General features: G+C 39.8%; 1 protein-coding gene across 3 annotated transcripts in view; it reads right to left on the reverse strand.

Moving 5' to 3' along the window:
• Positions 1-26,927, reverse strand: part of axdnd1 (axonemal dynein light chain domain containing 1) — a 40,184-nt gene that overhangs the window by 7,283 nt on the left and 5,974 nt on the right. For all 3 annotated transcript variants that reach the window (XM_041277110.1, XM_041277108.1, XM_041277109.1), the window contains exons 5-23: positions 26,204-26,282; positions 25,263-25,342; positions 24,697-24,753; positions 23,835-23,943; positions 21,191-21,312; positions 19,155-19,295; positions 18,626-18,730; positions 18,109-18,229; positions 16,916-17,017; positions 13,636-13,802; positions 12,613-12,685; positions 11,289-11,523; positions 10,393-10,609; positions 9,277-9,370; positions 8,024-8,226; positions 6,737-6,833; positions 5,487-5,615; positions 3,314-3,403; positions 2,191-2,298 (exon numbers count right to left, since the gene is read on the reverse strand). In XM_041277110.1, coding sequence (XP_041133044.1) covers positions 2,191-2,298; positions 3,314-3,403; positions 5,487-5,615; positions 6,737-6,833; positions 8,024-8,226; positions 9,277-9,370; positions 10,393-10,609; positions 11,289-11,523; positions 12,613-12,685; positions 13,636-13,802; positions 16,916-17,017; positions 18,109-18,229; positions 18,626-18,730; positions 19,155-19,295; positions 21,191-21,312; positions 23,835-23,943; positions 24,697-24,753; positions 25,263-25,342; positions 26,204-26,282 — 2,329 coding nt within the window. The remainder of the gene's footprint in view (positions 1-2,190; positions 2,299-3,313; positions 3,404-5,486; positions 5,616-6,736; positions 6,834-8,023; positions 8,227-9,276; positions 9,371-10,392; positions 10,610-11,288; positions 11,524-12,612; positions 12,686-13,635; positions 13,803-16,915; positions 17,018-18,108; positions 18,230-18,625; positions 18,731-19,154; positions 19,296-21,190; positions 21,313-23,834; positions 23,944-24,696; positions 24,754-25,262; positions 25,343-26,203; positions 26,283-26,927) is intronic.

The raw sequence follows: 26,927 nt of genomic DNA on the forward strand, positions 1-26,927 counted from the left end.
TCAGAACAGCATGAGGGCTGGATTCTCTGGAGTTAGACTCCTTGAAGTCACTTTGTGCTGTAGATGATGTTTGGGCTTGGTCAGGAGGACGATGGTCTAGCAACTTCATACAAGGTTAACATAACCTCTGGCCATAAACAAACTTGATCTGCTTCTTTATTAAGCTGTGACTTTTAGTGTGCCGCACTCCATGATGCTTTGCAAATGGGTCACGGCATGCTTTGATGTCTTCAACGCCAAGAAAGTCATTGGAAGTGCTTGCCATATATGCAACAAATTGTCTTCAATATCAAAATAGACTGCAGAACTGCAAGAATTTTAGCTACAAACATTTAATATCAAGAATGTTAAACTGATAAGTATAATATAAAAATGTTTTTTGGAAGAGTACCAAGTTTAAGGACACATGTTAGTTGTTGAGTTATAGTTGTGTTTTCTTGTTTTTCACTTTATAAAGGGCACATTTCAGTATTGATCTGTATTTAATTCACCTGTGCTACACTTTAGTGACATGTGTTAATAGGCCAAATTGGTTTAACATGAATCTGTTACAGCTGCACCAGTTCACTGTAGCTTCAATTTAACAGGTGGGTATACTCGATTACAACTAAATATTTTTGTTTCATTGTGTTAGGTTATTAGATGTGTAATCGCTTCACTTGGAAGATTCACCTGACACTCTGCATTCAACTCTTTGCTGTGCCTCAACCAATGGCAGGCACAAAATGAAACTTGCAGGAAATGTAGACAAGGGTCGAGGCTACAATCTTTTGAAAACTGAAAAAAATCCAAGGTTACACGATTTAGTTCTATTCGAGAGCTTTAAAATAACACTAAAACTACCTCTCTGTCAATCATGGAGGAAGTTCTGACCATAGAAAGGTTGGGTGGGGGATCCAAAATGGGTCAAATTTGATCTCATGAATGAGATGTCACACAGGCCTAAAATTTACACTGTAACTACTTCTCCCAAAGCCAAACATGCATGTTTTTTTTGTTTTAAAACAAATCAAAAGGAGGTCAAGGTTTTTGATGATTGATTTTAATATGAAATGACCCAAAAGTCTAGGACTGATAGCGGTCTATTCAATTATTCAAAACATGTGTGGGCCTAGCAGCTGCAAGTCACAGCAATGTGTAACAATAACCTTGCATAAGATTTCAAGTCACATAACCAGTTTGAATTAACAAATATATATCCATTAGAAAGGTCCTTGAGCTTACTGCATGATTAGATACAATTATAAACAAAAAGGAGTAGAATGTAAGAGTAGTGACTGAATAAAAAGTTAATGAGAGAACGTACTGAGCTTCAGGTCCATATAGATAGTTACTGAACCTGCAAGACCACAACGCCTAATGCTAGTGTGAACCAGGATTGTTTTCAAGCTCAAACACTAAAGATTCAAAGCAAACAGAATGTTGAAGATAAGCAGATGTGAAGGTCAAGGAATTGTTATGGACCTTCGTGCGAACAACGTGAACTATTGGGTGAAACAAAGAAGAGGTTCTGAAAGAAAGTGCTGAACAAATAAAAGTGTTAGAGCAGGAAGGATGTCTGAATACACTTTTTTTTTTCCCCGTATTGCATGCTATTAAGTTTCATTTGACAAAATTGTTGTATTACACAGTTAACACATGTCATTTTTTTTACAGCCAGAAATGCACTGTTAGATGTTGAATTTTCAATTCCTTAGACAATTTTGAATGATCTCAGTGGTGGTCTTTTTATCAATTCAATAGACCCCATTGTATGTCACGGACCTGAAAGCACTGAGAATAATAGATGAAAGCACAGCTTGCAAACAGATTTCTGCAACCTAAGATCCAGGTAGCATGTTTTAAAATAAAAGTACGTTTACATATATACATGTTCTTTCAGAATTGGACATTTCAGACCTACATCACAAACGGAAGCGCATAGCCTGCAGGAGTTACTTTGTTAGCTGCAATCACTTTAACATGGATAGTGTCACTGTTCCTGCTGCTATTAGTTCAAGATGTTTTGAATCCTTATTTATTGTGTATGGTTGTTGGAATTGCTTGGTGGATGTGTCTGGGCCATTCTTTGAAAAGAGACGTTACTACTTAAGATCCTGGCTGGATCATTTCTTCATTAAGCAGTGTATTGACCAGCAGGATCAGGGAGGGATGAGAAAACACTAATGAAATGAGGAATGTCACTCCAACCTGTCCTGGGACATCCAGCTGTGTCTTATCAGCATCCCCTGACAGCGCTGTCCCATCAAGCTGCTCTGCCAGTGCCACTTCAAACGGCTCTGTCAGCGCCACGTCAAACTGCAAACACAAGGACAGGCTGCTGCTCAAAAGCTTTCTCTTAGAAATTAAACAGATCTGCTTTTACAACTAAAGAAAAAGTGGGGCGAGAGGTTTACAAGTATTATCTTACCTCTCATTAGCGAAGTAACCAAGGCTTTTAAAATCCATTTCCACAATGAAGAACTACACAAAATCAGCTCATCCCAACCTATAACCCAAACTGTGCTATCATAATGAAATGCAGACTGGTAGAAATCAAAATTCGATATCAGAATTGTGATGAGTACGTAAAAAAAAAACTAAAAAAAACTGTATTTTTAATTTAAGTGCTACCCCTTGCATTATTTACAGGAAACTGATAACTTTGCCTTTGCTGTACCCCAACACGGGACACAGCAAAGGCAACGTTATGCGTTTTTTTTTTAACTTTGCAGGAGGTTCTGTAACACTTTAGTAGTGATTAATGATTTTTGATAAAATGTAAGTAGCAAAAACGTTAAATCACTAATCCAAGCCAGGGTCTACTGTACTCAGAAGCAATTCAAATAATATTTAAATAAATTAGTTTTAGTTATTTTTACCATATAATACAGGTAATTTAAACATTTGCATTGTTTTTGCATTGTTTTTCACTGTTTGTATTGTGGCAGGGAGGCCCTGCCACTTTAAGACGGGCTGCGGCACAAAAAGACTATATGCCCCAGAAACTCAGCAAGAAGCCAACCACCAGCAGCAGGACTTTAACCAGGTGCTCTGGCAGAAGCTGGAGGAGGACAAGGCTGAGTTGGCAGCCAGGACGTGGTGTTGGGAGAGACCGACCACAACACCACCACAGCAGCAACCTCCCGTTCACCCCCTGGAAGAGGGAAGAATTTTTTTTTAAAGTAATGTTTTTCAATGATAACCAAATGGCTTGTAAAGCCTTGCTCAGGCCCCTGCTGAGGGGCTGGTTCCTCACAGAGACCCTTTCAGTACTGAGTGTAGGGTGTGTGCAGTGTGAGTGTAGAGTGTGTGTGTGAGTGTGCAGTGATACCTGAGGGGCTGGTTCCTCATACAGAGACACTTTCAGTACCGATTCTCTGCTCTCACTGCGAGGCTTCACTGTAGCTGGGGCTTTGTGCTCCTGAAAAAGACAAGCAGTCCAAATTAGAGGACTTAAACTGTGTTGTTGTCATATGTAGTAGGAGACTGGCTCTTCCTATCTCAGATATACCCAGGTTCAAAGCTAATGAATCATTAACACCACATTGACTTAAACTCAAAAACCTGTGTGCTGCACCCTTCCATCTTCCCAATGCTGTGATATAAAACAGAGTTTGTCCAGGCTACTGACCTCCCCCACTTTGGTGACGCTAGGAAAAGTACATTTCTTTAAACTATACTACAGAAACACTGTGAGATAAACTCCAGTAAATCAAGTTTAAATCTGAAACACAGATATTCTTTAAAACATTTCGTTATAGTATCAAAGGAATTTCATATCCAAAAAGGACATTTAAGCTTGGTATCGCTTGCAATAAGCAGCACATTGGGTCAGACACTTACCTGTTTTTGCATTTAGAAAGCACAAGGAGCCTGATTCTTATATTCTGATCGGTCCCCAGCACTGCCCTGCTGTGTAGTACTGACTGACTGACGGTTCATTTTGTTGCTTGTCTGGTGCCCAGGCTGACCTTACAATGGTTTAGAAACCATGGGCAGTGTACTTTTATTTAGCTGCAATTCACTTCTGCGAGCTGATCTGCCTGCTTTCTAACAAGCTAGGATGGTTAACAAATTATTGCACACCTACCGATAACCTGTTATTCAATAAGTCCTGCTTTCATTAAGCACATTTATAGATTTATAATTAACATGCGACAGTACCGTTCAGAGAGTCTATGCCTATAAGGAATGCTCTGATGTTTTTTGCACTGTTCTTGCGAATTGTTTTTGCTTGTGTTTATATCATTTTTGTTCTGGTATCATGCACACTACATTATATATTTAACAAAGAGGGTAGGTTTATTTGATTATACCCTTAATTGAAAACAGCTTTTTTGTTTTCAATTTGAATGTTCTTGGTAGTAGATGTTTCCTTCTCCTGCATCCCTCACAAGTTTCCAATTTACAGTGTGTTAAATATCTTGTGCCAGCATCTGCACTTTGATAAGACCCAGTCAGAGGAGGTGAGTTTGAAGCTCAAATGCACTGTCTTGTTAACTGCCTACACTGGAATATTAAACTCTAAAAAACACCCAAGATGGCCCGTGACACTGTACTTGACAGTAAAGCTATCAAATGTAAACTCGCCTCCGCTATGTCCCTGCCCCACGGGAAAATAAAACCCAGCATTGAGACACATGAGTTGTACTGGGAGCTGCATTAGCCCGGAGTTACAGAGGAAAATCCACTGGGTATACTTCACCTCACCACACAAAAGTGACCCCTACTGACTGCACAAGCAAATAGCTGAGGATGGGATCTACAGTCCTCAGGTAGGTAGACACTCAAAATTAAGGAGAAAACAGTGTCAAATCCAGTAAAATAAATGTAATTAAGTTCAATGACAAATATTTTGTTAGCCTTGCCATTGAACCTAAAGTGTCTGTAGCTAACAAAATAACTCCAGAAGTCTTACAGGTTGTGAACTTCCATTGGTTATACAAGTCTCAGATGTGCAGTTTTGGCATATGTTATAACAAGCATGTATTTTTATTTTAAAACATGGTATCTGGTATTACACTTGGTTAAAGATATCTCTGGTTGCAAGCCATGCTTTCAGATAGTGTTGCACTTGCTTGGTCACCTGCAGGGTGAAACTGTCCCCACCCCTTCACTGACTTCTTTCCTGTCAATAAGCTGCTTCTTATCGACAGACATGCTTCCAGCCAGTAGTGACTCAAAAAGACACTGCTGAAATGAAATGGCACAGGAAGTGCACACAGATAACCTGAGAATAAGGAACAGAAATGGTTTCCTTTAACCTAAAGTAGTACCAGAGATCATGTTTTAAAGAAGAAATACAGTACATTTGCTATAAAACAGCGCATTTGAGACTAATGAAGCTAATGGAAGTGCAAAACAAGTATGGTTTATGACATCATTTTGTTAGCTACAGTGGCTTTGTCTTAGCATGACTGAGTGTTTAATAGTTGTAGATGAAGGTGAATGTAGATTGAGCACTCCACATGTATATAGAAGTGACTGAGCTAACCCCTGCTCACCTGCCCCACTGCTGGTAACTCCAGCACGGACTGGGTCTCCGGGCTGCCTGTGGGTAGCAGCACCACCGGACTGCCTTTCAACTCAGACAGAAGGATCTGGCATGTCTCTGTCCATTCCATGCATTCAGCCTGAAATGAGCCACACAAACAGAGGAATTCAATATCAAAGGAAACAGGAGCCACGATGAGGCTGAATAATTGGTTCAGAATAAGGGGGGTTTTAAGCCTTGCTTAGCGCAATGGGAAAAAAACCAAAAAAACATTATAATAATTCTAAAATGACACACTCTCAGAAAAGTAGTGACATTTGTTGTCGCCCACTACCATGCATTCTAATAAAACAAACCCATTACAGTTCATTCCGATGTTTGTGCTGGTACAATTGTACATAAGAAAGGTTACAAACGAGAGGCCATTCGGCCCATCTTGCTTGTTTGGTTGTTAGTAGCTTATTGATCCCAGAATCTCATCAAGCAGATTCTTTAAGGATCCCAGAGTGTCAGCTTCAACAACATTACTGGGGAGTTCTGGGTTCTGAATGTTAGGGGGTAGACTAGTACAGTTCCACATCTTTCACATGTTCTGATTGACAGATTAAATTAATGAGCCTTCAGGGTTACTAGCTACATAGATATTTACCACAGAAGCCATAAATCACATTAGAAACCCATCACATTTAAACAGAAAATGTACAATGTGTTTATAATCCCATTTGCTATTTATACACAGGCATTTAATGCTGATGGTTTTTTGCTTTAAGATGCCTTTGCAAAAAAATATATAGCAGGTACAATGTCTTTGACAGAACTACTACATCATACCCTGCTCTATTATAGAATGTTGTCTGTGGGATGTTTTCGCTTTTTTTTTTTCGCTCTGTGGCAGTGTCTGTACATATTTATCAATGTCTGTGTGTATTTGTCTGTGTCTCTGTCTATGTGTATTTGCCTGCCTGTGTCTCTACGTCTGTGTGTGTGTGTCTCTTGGTCTGTATCTGAGTGTGTCAGTGTATGCGTTGGTGCATGTGTCTCTGTGTCTCTGTTTCTGTATGTGTCTGCATGTGTCTGTGTGTGTGTCTGGGTCCCTGTATTCTGTGCGTCTGTGTGTGTCTCTGTGTGGGTCTGCGTGTGTCTGTGTCTGCATGTGTCTCTGTGTCTGCGTGTGTCTCTGTCTGTGTGTCTTTGTCTCTGTCTGTGTCTGCGTGTGTCTGTCTTTGTCTATGTCTGTGTGTGTGTGTGTGTGTGTGTTACCCTTATCTTCAGAAGTTCACGCAGTTCCATTTCTGGATCCTCGCTGCACTTGTCTCTCTGCTGCTGAACCTCTTCCACAATAATCCTCCTGCAGGACCTGTGAGAGACACACACACACACTTCATGTTGATTTGATGTATCCATCTATTTATGTATTCATTTAAACAGGGGACACCTGTTGCTTCCTGACTTGAAGGTAACCAGGTAACTTCCTGGCACTAGTGTTGATGTGATGTAAATGTCAGGATAATGACAGGCCTATCATACAGTCCTCAGGGTGGATATCCCAGACCAGTCAATGTTTTTCTACTTGTGAGGGAAATGAAAATACACTTGACATATCCTCTAGTTACGGCTAGTATGTATGTACTGTGGTCTTTTGTTTTTTCAAGGTCCTGCGTTTTAATAAAATTAATTATGAGCCGATTTCTCACAGAGTCTATCAGCAGCAGGCTGTACTGTGAATAAGAGCCCTGGTGATGTTTTTTTTTAAATGTAAACTGTACTATTTTTTAAATCCCAATGAAAAAGGTGAATGGCAGAAAGATTGCACTTGTCAGATACTGTAACTACAAAAAAATGGAATTTGCAGTTCAGTTCATTAAATTCTCCAACACAGCATGCTCCATAACAGCCGCAGAAGATTATTTTAATAAAATAGTGTTGCATGGAGTCTGAGAATCAGAGGAAATGAATTTTGGGGTGTATTACCCCAACAGTTATCAATCAATTTATATATACATGTATACCCATTTACCAAGGGGTCATGCGTGATAGCATAACGGGGATGGAGAATCGTAAATCTTTTCCTTCGCTTGGTTTATGTGAGAAACTGTGTTTGTTATCACTAGATGGCTAAACACGAATCCAGAGCTGTCGCCAAGGGCCAGCCCAAAACCGGATCAACACTGCACTACAGTCACTGAAAATAACCTGTAATCACGCACCACAAGCACTACAGCACGCACCCAGATTTGGTGACTGTGTATTGTATATTGTGGATGTGCTAACTGTGTTTATTATTTGGGACTGCAACCCATTATTATTAAACAGTGCAATACACACTGCTGTATATTACCTGGGATTACTGTTTGAGGTCATCAGACCGGGAATTACAAAATAAAGCAAAACTGGATTATAATTGTCTGCCTGTGATTATTCCTGCACTGCATCACCCCTGCACCTGTTCACTATCAGCAACCACTTCACCACAATACACCATTATATAATCGTGTAAGCAGGCACTCAAGTTTTGTAACGGTAGTCTGCTCATAGCTGGGTTCGTACCTGGTTAAGTATTTTGAAAACCTGTACAGTTTCTCAGTCAGAATCCTGGCGTCTTCTTCCAGCCGGAGCAGGGCCACAGCTTGCATACTCTCTTCCTCTGAAGAAGGTGGCACACCAGCCAAGCAAGAGACACCGTGATTGGGGACCATGCAGAGCAGCAGGTCCACCATCCATCGAGTGAGGCAGTTGTGAATGGAGCTCACCTGTGTGGAACAAGAGCAGCTTTAAACACACCAGGACTCCAGACCATTACAAACACCAATCAATACCTTGGCATCTCTCAACATATAATTGTCTGCTCTTCAGAAATGCTCACACAGCTTTAAACAGTGTGATGGAAAACAATTTATAAAAATCCTTTCCTATAAACAACGACAAAAAAACAGGCCTTTTCTCAGAAAAAAATGGAAAAGACATTTTTTTATACATTCCACAGAGGGAGGCTATCTTTCACACCCTCGCTGGTAAGAGACAGACATAATAAGGTGTTTATTTCAAGGCAGGTGCTGTGCTTGCCAAAGCGCTGATAACTTGAAACATTAAACAAATTGAGCCAGTCTAGAATTGCAATATCTCATACGTCAGAAGTAAAAAATATATTTTCACAACTGGTTAAGAACCTTTGATCCTGCTAAAATAGGAACCGATTGTTACTTTCTATACATGTATCTGTAGTGGACCGAATAAAACCATAGACATGAGACATAATTAATACATCCATCCCACAAGAGCTACCTCTTGTTCTTAAAGTGATTGTAGCTCAAATAATTCCAAATATTGTACATGCCATGCATATCTACTCACTATATAGGTCTCAAAAATGTAGTCTTGAAACATGATATCTGGTGCAACACTGGGTTCAAGACAAGGCCTTGTTTTCAGATAGTCTTGCACTTTCCTAGGCACTTGGAGGGCCTTCTTTCCTGTCTGTGACCATCAAGATGCTAATGACCGACAAGCTTTGCAGCTCGCAACATGCTTTGACCCCGAAGTCACTGCTGAGACGAAATGACCTATGAAGTGAAGTCGTAACAGATTTCCTGGACGGCAAAGCAAGCAATCTTTCTTTTAAATGGTATCATTCCCAATGTCCTGTTTTAAAATACAATTGTTTGCGATATCATGTATTTTATAAAATTACACATTTAAAGACCTATACAGCAAATGGAAGGGCATGACCGGTAAGGTTTGTGAAAGGACTGTGTTAACTACAACCTCTTTAAATATTGAAGAACATGAAGGTGGTTCCTCACCTCTTGTGTAAGCCGGCTGTTTTCACACTCCATTGATTTTGACATGGTGGAGAGGAACTGCTGAAGCATAGAGAACACCTCTGCAGTATCTATTCTGTAAGTTACAAACACAGGTTCTGAAACCACTGATCGAAACAGCAGATATTAAAACAGCACCCTTCACTGAATATATGCGACACCGTGCAGTACCCTGGGGATGCATTGTACCCTGCTCTCTCTCATTCACTTTGCACCATGAGACTATTGCTCATGGCTCCTGCATAACCTGTATAAACAAATAAAAGCTTTGTACACTGGTGGATTCTAGCTGCTAAAACACTGTAGACATAAATCTAAAAGCATACAACTTAGTTAAAATACATCTATAAATGATTTTGCTATACATATTTGTGCTGTGCCAAAAATAGATAATTCGATAAAGAATGTGGATTTACACAGGGTACTCTCGGGAACCACATTCAACCTCATATGTGATTGTATAGAATTAGTTCCAAACTATAAACAAAATATTCTACTTGAAGTACACAGCAAAACAGACGTGATTACTAATTCTAATGCCCAATTATGAGGATCGGATTTGGTCTCGCCCTAGTGTAAGGCATGTTCTCCTGGTGTATCGTGTCTACTCTGGAAGGCCCAATGCCACAATTTATTTCAGCTTCACTGCAGATTAAAGTCAGTCCAACAATGCTGCACTTGTATCCTGATGGTTACTTTCAAGACGATAATGCACCCCTTCACCCCTGCCAGAATCGTGAGCAAATGATTTGAGGAGCATTTCAGACATCTTCCATGGCCACCACAAACCCTGGATCTCAATCCAGTTGATCATGTTTGGGATGAACTTGAACATCCATTCATCCTCATGATCCTCCATCTACCTCTTTGCATCAATTGAATGAAACATTAATGACAATGGATTTCCACGAAACACTGTGATCAATGGAAACGGTGGTCCATCATGATATGAGGTACCATGTCCTAATAAAGTGGCCAGGCAGTGTATCTTAGTATATGGAAACAGTTTTAATAAGCAAAATGTCCTACTAGTGCAGCGGTAGTCCAAATCCATTGCCTACCACTAGCACCAATCTCCTACCATCTAACAGGTCTTACTTGACGTGAGGCTTCTGGTCATTCCTGTCTTTCTCCAGCTGGGTGGAGCCAATCAGCTGCACCGCCTCATCCAACATTTTCAGCACATTCGAAAACAGTACAGACAGCTTTAGCCAATCAGCCTGGGGCAGTCCTCCCAGCACCCCTGCAGTATTGTTCAGTTTGGTGGACCAGCCTTCCATCTCTCTCAATACATCCATGAGGATCCTTCGAACGCCTGTGATAATAGGAAATGAGGCATCAGGGTGCTGTTACACAGTGGAATGTGAAAGGAACATCTATATCAAGAGCTTTTATCATTTTATACATCTTGCCAGTGCTCCCTTACAGAATTACCACAGTCACTTTGCAGTTTTCCCATGCTTTTCCCATGGTTATACTGTGCATTTGCCATAGTTTACTATAGTCTGGGCTATGTTTTTTCACAGTAAAAAATGGTTTATTTTACAGTACTTCAGGATCTAGAAATACATATTCTCACGATTATACAACAAATGATACTGACTCACCTCTACAGGTGCAGTGTTAAAAGTAACACACGTTACACCAAACATGTACTTTCATTTCAACACGAGGGTTATGCATTTGTCTGATTAAATTTATAATCGATAAATAAAAACGGCCATGGCAGAAATCAAGCAAGCTAAATGTAGAATAAAAATGATTAAGAAGCCTATATTAATACAGTCAGAGAATGTGCTATTTTTAAAAATAAAAGCCATCAATAAAAGCCATTTACTTTCATCATGTAGTACACTATTAAAGAAATCTGTTTGCAAGCCATGCCTTTCAAGAACATGTATTTCTTTCAAAACTGCACACTTGAGACCTATATAGTGGACAGATGCATGGAATTTCGTTTGTTACAATTACTGGCACCCCATGGCAGTCTTTACCGTTCTCCCCGACGGTCCTGGTCATTAGTTGCTGGTGCAGCTCCTCCAAACAGCTGCAAATCTTCATCATCTCCCCATGTCCTTTGGCTTTCTCCCCGTTGGTCCCTGGGTGCCTCCCAAACACCACCGTCCCGATGTCAGTCCAGTCTTCCTGCAGCTCGGCAATGGTCTGCAGGGCCTCCTGGTTACACAGCAGCTCCCCCCCTCCATAGCGCTCAGACTCCTCAGTCAACATCTGCCAACACAAAGCAAGCGTGAGCCAAGTTACAGTAAACAGCTGACTTCATAGAAACTGTGCGGCTGTGAATTGGCACAGCTATTAAAAATGCTGCAGTGCCATTATTCTTTTGTTTCTGAACAGACCTGCACACTAACACTGTGATGTGATTCACAGAAATAAGCAGGAAAAACCTGGTTATTCCTGTTCTTGTTGAAGAATCAAAACATGGTGCACATCAGTATCTGACTGTGGATTTGCTTCTCTTCTAAACTTAGTTGTACTTATATGTATGCCCTCTTGTTCTACTCTGTGTTAAATGGGTTTTATAATTTTCAATTAAGTCCCCTCTGTCCCTTCTTTTTCCTAGGTTGAAGACATGTAATATCCAGTTAGTGGGTTTCATACACTAGATAGTTTCAAACATAATTTTCACTTTCTTTTGTTCTGATATCCAATATGCAGACCCCCTCAGTGACTTAGCTTTGTGTTTAGAAACTGGAGCCTCTGAGACTTCGACGCTCCAATGTAATTACTGTCATAACAACATAATGTTTATACCACAGATTACTGTTGCTTTAGATTGTTGTACGATCCGATCAGAGTTTCAAACTGAAGTTTCAAGAACACTAAAGGGACACCATCTTCTGTGAACAATTGCAAATATCATAATAGGGGAATTAAAGAGTAAAACAAGACTTGCTGCAAAATGTTTTATAACCTCCATGGTCCCCAGGTCAAAATGTTAACATAATTTAAATAAAAGTGTATAATTTAGGTTATTTTTCCCCTTTGTCTGCTTTGTCTCTTTATGCAGACAGGCCCCTTATAAAAGTTTCCCTCAGTAATTTTGCAGTTTCCCCAATGTTTTTCCCATTTTATGCTTTGTATTTAACAGGTTTTTAATTTTTTTTATTTTAATATACTTTACCTTAAACCTCTCTGTGCTTTACAATGCTTACCTATGCTTCACCAAACTTTCATTATACTTTATTGCACTTTGCATTGCTTTTACTATGGGAAACTTATAATGGGGACTTCTTGGATCAAGAAAACATACTACAGGTACTGCAGGTACAATCCAGTGAATAAATACTAACTCCTCACCTGTTCCCACTCTCTCAACTCCTTACACAAAGTGAGCTCTGAACCCCGCTGAAACCCATGCTCCTGAGTGGGGCTGAAAGAGACAGCAGATCTCATTCATTACAGGTCCTTCCATACCCGACAAGGCCAGGTTTATTGCCAAACCAGTCTCTGCTCTCTGCTAATTCTCATGTTGTTATTGCTTTTATGTGTCAATGCAAATGTTAAAGAGCCAGAATCATTATTAAACCTTGCAGGTGTACATAGTTTTTTTTTTATCATGAACAGTTTTACCTTAGCTGAAAACATGCTGTATTTTGGTATTGGTCATATCAGTGAGAACGGCCTAACAGAGCGATCATTTCTTAAATTTACTGAAAAAGGACCAGGAGTAAAAATACTAAAATCAGGGAGAAAACTTCTTTTTGGGATCAAGATGTACCTGCTCACCTCAACAGAATTACTGTAACTGACACCTTGACAGTGAGGAGAATGACACTCGGGTATTTTCTAACAATAATGAATGACTATATTTTGTCAACTGCATTACATAACAAACATGTGCAAATTAAGTTGTATTAATTAAGTCTCCACAAGCAGAAAGCAGCTAGCACAGCTGTCTCTGGGGTGTTGAATGCCAACATAGTTTCGAGTGAAAAACAGGTGAGACCACTTAATTTTTAACTGGAAGAAAGAGTATGGGAATTCTGGGATTGTGGCAAAAAAATACCCTTATAAAAGTTTACCACAGTAGATTTTCTGGTATTTTTGCAATTTTCCCACAGTTTTACTATCCGCTTACTATAGTTTACCATTATTTGACATAAAGGTAAACAAGGCCACCATGCTTCAAGGGAGATCAGCAGTTATACAAAGCTGTTAATAATTATGAAACAGTACTTTTTATGGAGTATACAGTATACAGTACTATTATGAAACAGTACCTATTTCAGGTGAAAGGGTAACACAGGAAAGGTATTATTGTAACTTCTATGCAGGAGATGTTGGCTATTTGAACTGTGCTTCACAGTGCTGGAGACTCACAGAATGTCCTCCACGATGTGCTTCTTCCACTTTGAGATGCCGGCTGCTACTAGCTTGACCTTCTCCCGACCTGAGTCCTCTTTCTTCTTCATGTCCTGATCAAATTTCCCCAGCTGCTCCCTCCAGGGGTCAGTGATCTGCAGGATCCTATTCATATCAGCTGTGTCCTGCAGAGCAATCACAGGGTCAAGCTGGACAGGGGGGCTGCTAGTCATTATCAGCAGGGTTCCAGGTTCACCATTTTGAGGCTAGTATCTTTTCTCATCCTAAATATTTGATCTAGCTTTTTAAATGCCCTTGCTATGCTAAATATATTATACACACTACACACCAACCAAGAGTATCAACTTTGTGAGGGCACTATGTATAAGGTACAGAGTACCCTTAACTAAATGGCATGACAATTTATCCTTTATGGTAGGTGGAAGTCGGTCATTTAGGAAGGGGGCTGAGCTATGGCACCCAAGCTCAATGATTCGGATGAGAGACAGTGTGGCATCCGAGGATTGGAGGAGTGGATACGCTCATTAACCTAGGGGTCATGAACGAGGGTATAAATAGGGGTGTAGTGCAAGTGATATGTTTCTTGTTAAATGGTTAGTGTTTTAACCTACAAGGAGTCCATGTTGCCGTATTGTGAAACCGTGAGTTTTCTTGTGTCAGTGTTTTGTTAACTGTTGTCTGTTTGTTAATAGACTACCAGTAGCATGATCTGGAGTGAAAGCCAGCATTGGATCACACATGGAGATTAGACCAAGGGGCATCCAGAACAGAGAATAGGAGGCTCTTTTTTACACAGAGAATTGTGAAGGTCTGGAACCAGCTCCCCAGTAATGAAGCTGACATCCTGGGATCCTTCAAGAAGCTGCTTGATGAGATTCTGGGATCAATAAGTTATTAACAACCAAACAAGCACGATGGGCTTAATGGCCTCCTCTTGTTTGTAAACTTTCTTATGTTCTTAAACCCGGATGTCACTTTCACCCCTGCATTTCACGGAGAACTGTAATACACCACTAGCACTTATTCATTGTCACTAGGAACTGTGCTTGTGTTTTGTGTTTAGTGTTGGTGTGTAAAAACTGGACTTTTGGGTTACGGATCAAACCCGGGGATATACAAATACTGAGTGATACACGCCGCTGTGTCACTCCATCATTATTATTTACGGGTGTTTGTCATAAGGCTTTGGACATTGCTAATTAAATCAATATACATCCTTGCACATGGAAATCATTGTCTGTTTTGTATCTGCACTGCATGCATCTGTAATCACTCACCACTTTGCCACAATCCTACACAAATGTGTTGTGATTTTTTTTTTTTGATATGTACTCTACAGTGCTTTGTGATCATTTTGTATAAAGTGCTATATAAATGTAATTAATGAATTTAGATGAACAACTGCGAACAATATATATTCAAAAACTACCACTGACTTTTTGGAGCTCAATAATTGAAGTAACATTTAGTCAGATATCTTTAGTCAAGACAGTGATGATTGAGTCAACTCAATGACACGGTGATTGGGTATAAAGAACTGGCTATCTTCCAGTTCATTTAATTGTCCTTCATCCAAATCGACATATCTGCTTACTACTTTGGGATTTTTTGCAGGTAATTGGTCACTCAGTTTCATAGTTATAGCTTTACATCTGTAACTAAAGCAAGACAGTTATGTCCAATACTTTAAATTCTGCGAGGCAGCGCACTAATAAAGAATGTGATAAGGCTCCAAATGTCTGTATCCATCCAATACATGAACAGCTGCAACCTTGCTTGACCAATCACATTGCCTGTTTCATGTTCCATTACCAGCCCTGGATTTATATTAAAAAAAAAAAATAGATTCAGTTTATAAAAACACAAAAGTAGAATGACGCTGTATGCACATGTATAGTATAACACATTTTACCATCCATTAAAGTATTATATTGCAAAGGAGTAAGAATATACCTTATTTGTTCAGGTTGTGCACATGCACAATTATTTTGACTGAGCACGCCCCTAGCGCTCCCCCGATATTTTCCAATTTTTTCACCTGCACCTGAAGAGGAATCTGGTCTTGTAAGGCACTACATAAGTGCAATGTTGTTATTGTTAACTTATCAGTAAACACAAGCTGAGAGCTGAGTGTAATCATTGCCATGGTTACCAGGTGATGCAGCTCCATTATTTCACACATTGCAAACACTTTGGACATTAATGTTTCCGGTTCCTTCGACCTTTGAGATGTTGTAAGCTCTGCCGCGGCTGGTCCAGTGCAGTACAGAGGCAGTGGGCATGAGACTAGTGACTGAGATGTGCTGTGTTTGAACTGGACCACGGCATTTCAGTTGTTTCATTCAATTGTGATGCAGGTTTCATCCGGGTCTGTAGTATAACTATACAACTAGAACTACGGGACCCATTTACAAGTAGAACTACAAGGTTGAGGGTATATTTACATGGTTTGGGTTGGATTTTTGCTGAATCTGTGTGATAAATCAATCAGTGCTCTGACTGACTGAAACATTGTAAAAAATATAGTTTATTGTCAGTATTGGGGAGTAATGCATTACATGTAACATATTACTAATCTGATTACATTTTCCTATAACTAGTGGTTCCTTTCTTAGAGAGGCAGCAAAATCTGGAATGCATTTCATTTTGTGTGAAAACAATTGTGTAGTTACTTTAGTTATATTAAAACGTGGAAATCAGAAAATCACTTCAACAGTGTAAGGCAAACCTTGCATGTCACATGAACTTGTTTTTAAATAATCTTGCATTAGAGGAAGGAAGGAGTGAGTTCGAAAGCTGGATCTTCAAAGAATATTTCAAACTGCAGCCGGACCAAACTGAAAAAAATATCTCTGTAAAATGTAAACTATAGCTTTTTGGAACTATAACTAGTTACATTTTCTTAAAGTAATAATTTACTGTAACTAGCTTTTTCTAGTAACTTGCAACTGTAACAGATTACTCTTTTAAAAGTAACTTATCCAGCACTGACTACAGCAGCAAGAATGCACCAGCTCCCTATATCATACTGTATAAAATAAGCTCTTAGAAAGAGGGACGTGTCTGAATAAAGTCATTGTATAAAATAGTGATGTTAGCAGCTGTACTTTTATCAATGTATAATACTTGTTTCCCAGTAATGTGATATCCTATTCAGATCACTGATCAGAACTCACTGAAGAGGCCTCCACAGTGCACACCACCCCTCTGTTCAATACAGAAACAGCACTCCTCTAGTTTGTCAAACACTAGTTTTAGATCCTTGGTAGTGTCTTACCCTAAACATCAGGACCACGGTGAAGTGAGCAGAAACTGTGGTCCAGGACTTCTCACTAACATTCAGCTTCCTTGCTAGATAAAGATTGTTGTCCTCAATCAGCTGTAACCAGAGACAAGCAAGGTTTAAAAAAAAATCTGAGAGTATCCTTTATTTTCATAGCAAAATCATTTGAAGCTACAAGTCATATTTGCAGGATTAAAAAGCTACATATTTGTATCTGAAAGTCATACAGAAGAGTCCCTCTTTACCGTAGTCATCTTTATCAATTCAATAATTCACACAAGGTTAATACATAGTAAGGCCATGTTGACAGGAATGTGACTACAAACTGAATCCAGCAATGAAACTGGAAACCCACAAAGGTGCAATGCTGTATCTAGTGTTATTAGAAAACAGTAGTGTAACATTCTAGGAGGCATCACCATTGAACATTGCCTGATGATACAGATAAATATCAGCCAAGCAGGGGGAATGTATAAAATTAGAACATATATATATATATATATATATATATATATATATATATATATATATATATATATATATATATATATATAAAATCAGCAAGTCTCCTCCATAATGAGTCAGTCCTTTTAACTTACTGATGGGGATATCACAAGAATACGCAAGACATTTTTGCTACACATAGAATTGTACATTTGCTCCTCTACCATGCTGCAACATGGCTACAAGCCTAATATAATTTTCTTCAGTGAAATCGGGGGTGGACAGCAGGGCGTAGCAGTGTTGTTATTAAGAGACAGATACTGACTGTGCAGTGGAAACAGTGTTTTAGAGACAGATACTGTCTGTGCAGTGGAAACAGTGTTTCAGAGACAGATACTCTCTGTGCAGTGCAAACAGCGTTTCAGAGAAGGACACTGTCTGTGCAGTGGAAACAGTGTTTCAGAGACAGACACTGTCTGTGCAGTGGAAACAGTGTTTTAGAGACAGATACTGTCTGTGCAGTGGAAACAGTGTTTCAGAGACGGACACTGTCTGTGCAGTGGAAACAGTGTTTCAGAGACGGACACTGTCTGTGCAGTGGAAACAGTGTTTCAGAGACGGACACTGTCTGTGCAGTGGAAACAGTGTTTCAGAGACGGACACTGTCTGTGCAGCGGAAACAGTGTTTCAGAGACGGACACTGTCTGTGCAGCGGAAACAGTGTTTCAGAGAGCATTGCTTACCTTCAGGGCTAACTTGTAGGTGGTGCTGTTCCACAGATCTCTCTCTTGCGTTAGACTGGTCACCTGAGACTCCAGCCTGCACCTCTGCAGCTCATAGAGATCATGGTACTCTGAAACCATACTGCCAGGCAAGCACACAACACAAGGGACCTGCTGTTATTACGACATGTGACTTCGGGTATACAGTCACAGCACCCCTACTAAAGTGAAAGGAGGGCTCTCTCAAGCTGGCAGAAACAGGAGACTTTTGTCTTTAGTAGCAGTAGCAGAAATAGCAGCAATATATTATACCCTGCTCCTAATGCAAGTCTTAAATGCATGTGATCCTATTGTTATTTTAACAATTATAAATATATGATTGAATAACTTTCTTATTCAGCACTGCTGAGTGAATTTTTCATTCAAATACAATGACTAAAGGACCGGATAAATTGCATTACTCCAAATTAACCTGCATTGCTAAGCAGATGTGGAGACATGATTTCTAGAGAGAGGAGAGACAGAGAGTGGTCCTCACTCTGCATTCTTCTCACACAGCTGCAGTGTCCTGGCCAGCTCCTCCCGAGTCTTCTCTACCTCGTTCGACACCCGCAGGTCATGCTCCCTCACCTGGGTTAGATCACTGAATGGAGCATGAGCACAAGAGCTTAGGGATTAGTATATATAGCTTACCTTGATGTGGAGAGCATGGCTCGTGAGTATGTATCAGTTTGTTCTTGAACTAAAACACATTAACCGTGTTTACAATCTCTTCATTGGACTCCAGTGTGATACAAGTTTCATTTCTCACCTACAAGGCCATGCATGGTCTTGCTCCTGTCTATACTTCAGAACTGCTCACTGTAGATATTGTACCATTTTCAAACACCCTGGTTTGTGTGACGGCTTTTGTCTTACTAGTTGTATACTGCTATAGGGATTTTACTAATTTCTGAACAATGGCCTTTGCAGATATGGGAGCTTGGGGGTTAAAGGGTGGAAGATCCTCATCTGTGATCTTGCTCACTGTTACAGAGTGCAACGCGGTCAGTCCCAGTGCGCTGTACCTGTTGAGCTGCTCGATGGAGCTCTTGAACTGGATGAGCTCCCTAGTGAGATGCCGGTCCAGTGCTTGCTGTGCCAGGGTCTCTGTGTGCAGGCTCTTCAACTGCCGGGGAATCCGGTCCAACAGAGTCACATACCTCTCCCTGCGGAGAACACAACAGAGAAGGGAGAGGGAGACATTATAGCAATCCTGGTGCTTTGTTTATTCAATTATTAGATTATGTAACACAATTTTTGTTCCTGGGTAGTAAGTGTTATTTCCTAATTACTTATGTCTCAAAAGTATAGAAAATGGCTATTATTCCCAACAAACTTTGCTTTTGTGACCAGGACAGTGATATTTTGAAATTTGCCTATTTCCAATGAGAAAACGGTCTTTTCGTTCAAATAAAGTCAGAAAAAAACAACATATGAATCTAAATGAACATGTATTTATACTAAAGTAACACAAAAATGACTACAAAAGATTTAGAAGTGAGTAGTTTTTCGGGATTTACGATTATACTGTAAATCACTTTCACGAATCAGCCCCCAAATGTAGTCTCCCATCAATTTCTCGTTATACTGTCCTTGGTAGCGGCGTTCAAAGTCCACTATATCTGGTGGAAGCGCTCATCTTGCTCCTCCGAGTACGCTCCCATGTTTTCCTTGAATTTATCAAGATGAGCATCAAGGATATGGACTTTGAGGGATATCCTACAGCCCATTGTGCCGTAGTTCTTCACCAGATTCTCAACCAGCTCCACATAGTTTTCGGCTTGTGATTGCCCAGGAAGCCCCGAACCACTGCGACAAAGCTGTTCCTAGCTGCTTTCTCCTTACTAGTGAGCTTCTTGGGGAATTCATTGCACTCCAGGATCTTCTTTATCTGTGGTCCGACGAAGACACCGGCTTTGACCTTTGCCTCAGACAGCTTAGGGAAGAAGTCTTGAAGGTACTTGAAGGCTGCTGACTCCTTATCTAGAGCTCTGACAAATTGTTTCATAAGGCCCAATTTGATGTGCAGTGGTGGCATCAGCACCTTCAGGGGGTCCACCAGTGGCTCCTACTTGACGTTGTTCCTCCCCACAGAGAACTCGGTCCGCTGTGGCCAGTCCCACCTGTGGTAGTGCGCCTTGGTGTCCCTGGTGTCCCAAAGGCAAAGATAGCAGGGAAACTTGGTAAAACGGCCTTGGAGACCCATCAGGAATGCCACCATTGCAGCCTCTTGATGCCATCTCAGAAAAATGCAGATATGTATCCACTTAGGCAGCTGGAACTAAACTGAACTGGTGGGCTTAAGGCCCCTGTATTTATACTACTATTTATATTACTGAAAAGTTCTAGAAGTTACTCCAAGTTTACTCAGCACTGAATCTATCTGGAATGTTCTGGAAAATAGGTAAATTTCAAAATATCACTGTCCTGGTCACAAAAGCAAAGTTTGTGGGGAATAATAGCCATTTTCTATACTTTTGAGGCATAAGCAATTAGGAAATAACACTTACTACCCACGAACCAAAAAATAATAAATTTGTTACACAGTGTTATCAAACGTTCAATCTCTCCACATGCCTTTTAGTACTGGAAGTAGTTTGATTCTCTAAGTGCAAGAATGACTTCCATATATCTGGTACGTTGTCTTTTAAATTTGACATTGATTAAATCCTACTGAAGTGAAGTTCAATATGTTAAAATGTTAACATTGAATTGTAATTGAATTCCAACCGAACTACAAGAGAACCTTTCCCCGTTATTTAGTGTTGTTTGCTAATTTATCTTGTCATGTGCATTTTGGTCCAAGTCATTTATATAAATGAGGAACAGTAAAGGTCCAAGCATTGAGCTTTGTGGTGTATAAGCCTGTATGTGGCTTAAATTAAAAAAAAGAAAAAACACTAATTAAAAACATTATCAAAAAGGTTTTATAGGACACGAATAAAGATAAATAATGTTAATGGAGAGAAATGTGAGAGAGAGATCAAAAACACTGAGCAGTCTGCAGTTTAGTGGATCCCTTAAGTGGCCCTTGACCCCAACCCCACCGGTTGTGCCTGACCTGAGTTTTGACAGCAGCTGCCCTCTCTCTGCACACTCCACCGAGACCTGGCGAATGAGCTCGTGGAACACAACGTTGTAGATGGTCTGTTCCGTCTTGAGCAGCGCCAGTAGCTTGTGCATCTGTGTGGAAGACACAGCACAGAGTCAGGGGTTATGAACCTGGGCAGCAGTCCTTAGGATTCTTTCATTAGATCCTCATTTCATTAGCTCTGTTAAACACGGAGCAGAATGGCCCTCCAGGATCAAAACAGCCCATCTATATACCAATATAAATACCATGCTGCTTACACAGTACTGCACTAGTCAGATCCACATAGACCTGGGCAAGTTCTTCCATACAGCCTCAGATTTAAGATACTCTGCTCTCAATAACTAAGCTAAACACAACAGGCAATTCAGTCTCTATTGGTACATTCACACTGGCACATCCGAGCCGTGCCGGAACCATGTCGAGACCACCTAGCGTGGCTCGGGTCTTCTCACACTGTTCAAGCAGCACTGTCAATGGGACGTGACGTCAAATTCAGTTGACACAGGTGCGTGGTGGATTTGTTTTGAAAATTGATTCTCTTTTTGTTTCTTTTTGTTTTTCTGAATGAAAATGAAAACCAATGACACGCTGAATATGAAAAGAGAAGAAATTTACTGAATGAGAAACATTCAGATTTCACGAGAACTGTACACCAAAGAAGGTAAGCTTCAGTAATTTTCAAATTGTCCTTTACTACGACATATCCTTCCGCTCTAAATATGCGGCATGATGTCACGTTATTTTATAGTGTCAGGGTTTTAAGACATTTTCAGAAACTGTACTGTCTCAATTTTCTAAAGGCACACAGAATACATGTTTTTCAATTCATGTGAAATTTTTTGATATACTTTGTCATTCCTGACAGAAGATTCCAGCTCCTGTTATACAGTAGAATCTGCCCATAAAGTCTCAAGTGCATGTGTTTCACCAGCTTCCCATGGCTGGACTTTTTTCTGCTCTTCATCGATGTTGACAGCCATTGCTCTTCTCACTTTTACGATAGACTGACGTAACATGATGACGATGGAGTTAACCCCAGCCCCGCTCGGCTCCGAGCCAGTACCACTTAGCTTGTGAGGCATGTGTCACGGCTTGGTTCCAGCTCAGCTTGACAAAATGACCAGCGTGAAACGAGCCGTACCGTGAGGGCTTGACTAGGCTCGGCTCAGATGTGCCAGTGTGAAAAGGATACATATGTGCCATAATTAGGGCTTCTGTTTTTATTCAGTTCATTTTTCTGTGGTTATTTTTAGCTATTTTCAGGTTATATGTAAACAGCTGTTTTTTGGGGGCTTTCGCTTTTTGTATACTGTATAAAGTTGTTTTTTTAGGTTACTTTTGTTTTTTTCTGTCACAACATGTATAGTAACTCGACAGTACTTGCACACTTCAATTGTACCTTCTTTCCTTTGCTGTATTCCACAACAAAATCCTTATGGTCACTGGGATATTCTTCTTGGGTTTGTGTGTGTTTATGTATTTTTTTTACATTTAGCCACAGTTTGAAATTCTGTTTTAAATTCCACAAGTGTGTAAATACTCCCTATCGAACTGGAATATAGCTTTAAATCTTGCTATCAAACTGTCCCCCATTTCTGTAATCTCATTTTAAATCTCACAAGCATGTTACAATCCCCAAGAGAAATGTAGGAATTTGCTACCACTCAGTAGTTGGGGTGGGTTTAAAAGTATTCAGAGCAAATCAATGTGAGATACAAGTTGGGAAGGAGGGACATTGCCCAACTGCACAACTGCTTTCTTTTTTATTATTATTATTATTGTAGGTTTTTTTTTCATGGAGAAAGGGGTCAAGTCAATGTGAATTGAGTAAGAATTCCCAGTGCCTTTTCTGTGTTTTCTATTTGAAATTCAAGTCATTATGAAATAACACATTATTATTTAAGTATATTGAAAAAATATTGGGTTTGGTATTGGGCTAATTTCATGATTTCTGCACAGGATGTGAAATCGCGATTTACATAGGGCCTTAATCACGACACCTTAAATCATTCCAGAAACCTTTTGCACTTTCATTAGCTACTGTACATATGTCTCAAATATGTAGTTTTGAAAGAAACATGTATAGCAAACACATATTTTTATTTAAAAACAGACAGCTGGTTCTATGCTAGTTTGCTTGTCTTGCCTTCCATGAAGTCTGTTTGCTGCTTTGCTTCCTGGGTCATTCCACCCCAGCAGTGTCTTCTGGGTCAAAGCATTATACTGACTGAAAGCATGTCAATCAAGAGGGGAAGCAGCTGACTGGTTACCGACAGGAAAGAAGCCAGAGAAGGGGTGGGGACAATTTCACTCTCCAGGTGAACTACCCCAGGAAGTGCAAGACAGTCTCAAATCATGACTTTTAAACAGCCTTCAGCAGTACTAGAAATGAAAATATATGTTTGCTATAACATGTCTTTCTTTCAAAACTGCACACATTTACTATTATGGCTTCCACTAGACTTTTTTTTTTATCTATATCATTTTGTGGTTTCTTTGATTACATGGCTGTATATTATGAATGGAAGTGTGTGGCAGAGATATATTATGGAACTAATTTGTTAGCTACAATTATTTTAAACTGCATATAATCACCAGAGGAGCACTGTACCTGTGTGGGTTCCGTCACTTCGTGTAGTTCGTCATCAATCCCAGCTTTATGCAGCATGGTGTCCATCACCCTCATCAGCTGCACAGCCTCCAGTCTGCCACTGGGCTTCCTGGAAAGAGAGAAATACAACTTACACTTCCCAATCACAGTGACAGAACATAAGAACATGCGTTCGGCCCATCAAGACTAGTCTCTTGTTAGCACACCATTCGCTAATCTTGTAGTGTTCCCAGGGTATAGGGACCTTTTTTATTGTATTGTGTTACATGTTCCCATGTGTTGGTACAACTGTTTAATTTAGGTGTATGTATTGTTTTAATTATTATTTTTTACATCTTGACCACTTTTTTTTTCACTTTTAAATTGCAGTGCTCTCTGGCTGTTTCTATTATTGCTCCAAGATGGTGTATTTCTCAGAAGTTCATTTCCCATCATCCTCCTGCTCACTGGCTAATCCCTCTCACTTACATGTGAGCAGGAGGTTGATGGGAAATGTAGTTTGAGTGGTCCATGCAGGTCCATGAGAAGCCATCTTGGAGACAGTTGAATGCAAATTTAAAAGTTTTAAGAAGTGGTCAAAATGTAAAAATATAAAAAATTAAAAATTAAACAATACACACACCTTACTTAAACAGTAAATCCTACTACTACTTACCTTTCGTTCCAAAAAAAAACATTGAAAGCTGGCAGGCTGAACCCTATCCTTTAAAACGCGTGTCACTAAGACAGTGAGATCTCGCCACACGTAACAGAGAGCTAGTTGAGAGAGAAATAAGGCATCTTGGCTGAAAGAAGGACGCACTAGGTGAATCTGATGGACATATATTTTGTGATTGAAATCATACTAAATAGGAATACTCACATGGATGGGAATACCTTGAGTCTCTTTTCCTCATCTTCTAGCAACAAGGTGTATTTACTATAAAACAATCAAAAATGGTTATGTGGTTATCTATAAGCACATGCAGAATAGCTCACAAGAGAAACAGCACCTGTACTTGCCACCTTATATATTCACAGCATCATGGAAGTATATTTTTAAAAAGATCTAGCATTCTTTTTTTTCTCACAGCTGCAGAGTGAATCTTATTTTGAAATATACCTTGCATTCATTTAAATCTAATGTTAGTCTAAATTACACTGCATTGCTAAGAAGAGCGGTTACAAGGAAAGTAATTCCTCAGATTCAGTTGTTTAATCTAGGTTTAAACAAACTTCCTTTTACATACATTGTATTTGTTATATACATAGAATACTGACTCTGAATAGTACAGTACAGTAGTACTCCAGCTCAGCACTTATTGAATAGTACAGTAGTGCTCCAGCTCAGCACTGAGTGAATAGTACAGTAGTGCTCCAGCTCAGCACTGAGTGAATAGTACAGTAGTGCTCCAGCCCAGGCTGACTCAATAGTACAGTAGCACTTACTCTTCATAGTACTCCAGCCCCAGCACTCCTTTGTTCTTGACGATGTGAAACTCCTCTGGAACCAGAGACAGAATAGGGTCCTGGGATAAAACAACAGGCATTAAACCACTCATCTCTCAACAAGCAAAGCAATCAAAACAAGTCCTGTATGTCAGTGAAATACTGAACACCCCTAGTATTCCTGGAACATGCATCGAGAGGTAAAATACCTTGCTGTTTCTACAAGTAGACTGTTTGAATACTTGCAAGCATTTTCATTTCTATGATTAGACTATTATCGAAATAGGTTAACTATCAAGGAAATTCTACTGGCTAATACTAACATAAATGGGCTAATCCATTCCAAACCTACTTTTTAATTTTTTAAAAATTTATTTAGAGTGCTAAATTATTTTCTCCCCAATTTAGAATGTCCAATTGTGTTCCCTCATCGCAGCAACTCCCAACACAGCTTGGTGGAACTGATGGTTCAGTGGGTGTCCTCCAATCCCACGACAAAGCCAATTTCCTCTTACACACAGGAAGTCGAGAGCAGATGTCAGCGAGCTACCCATTTCTAGAGGACTGTCCCATGGAAGGCAATGAGGAGAAACAGTCCCTGGTGGTTTTGGCTCCCTAACCCCCACAGCCCATCCAACACTCCCTCTGGAATACCCAGTGAAGACTGATGACTTTGCACAGCCAGGACAAACCTGGACTCGCCTGACTGTAGTGTATGACTCACCCTGTACATCACCAGCTGTGCTTTTACCAGGTGAGCCACTTCTAACCTTAACAGTAACGCTTACCAAAGTAGATGCCTATGACTTACATAAAACTGGATATGATCTGGAGCTGACAACAATTAAGAAGTTATATCAGAGTCCTTAGAATCAAGACAGTTCAGAGAGACATTTTGAACGCCCTCAAGTGAAAGCTCTCAGGCTGCTTTGCTTACTCACTGTGTGTAGGTTCTGGAGTACGTCTCTCTGAGCTTGCTGTCTGTCTTTCGTAATGGCATCGCACAGAAAGGAAATATCCCTGTAAAAAACATCCTGTTTGCTGGTCTGTGATTATTAACAATGGTATACATTTAAACATACACACAAAAGAATCTAAAATACACATTAGGGTGTGCAATGATTATTTCATTTGCTTTACGTTCTCATCTCGACCAGGAATCTCGTTTGTTTTTATTTCTACACACAGAGATTTTTGTGTAGAAGCAGCTTTAATTAACGTATAACAACATATATAAATATGTAACTGAGAAGAATAATAGGTATGTTTTTTATGATGAAGCACAGAAGTATATGAACCAATCACAATTGTTTGTCTGCAAAAAAATTCTGAACTACCAGTACTCGCATTACAGCATGCAAAAAGGTAACATTAAAATATTGACAAAATATAAGTTAATACGGACAGGTTGTCTCTTATTATCTCATATTATCAAAGGCGCAGAATCTAGAAAATTTTTGGTGGTGCCCAGGAGGATGGGAGGGGTGAAGCCCCCCAGTTTGGAGAAAAAAATGTAAATAATCTAGGGCTGCAACAAAGGGCACATTTTGATCTTCGAAGGTTCGGAACACATTAACAAAGGCAGGTTCTAACCTTCGATGGTACTAATTTGCATAATATACTTGTGACGTCACCATAGCTAAAATCCTATTATTTTACAGGTAA

Source organism: Polyodon spathula, chromosome 18 (genome assembly GCF_017654505.1).
Source record: "Polyodon spathula isolate WHYD16114869_AA chromosome 18, ASM1765450v1, whole genome shotgun sequence".
NCBI classification, from domain to species: Eukaryota; Metazoa; Chordata; class Actinopteri; order Acipenseriformes; family Polyodontidae; genus Polyodon; species Polyodon spathula.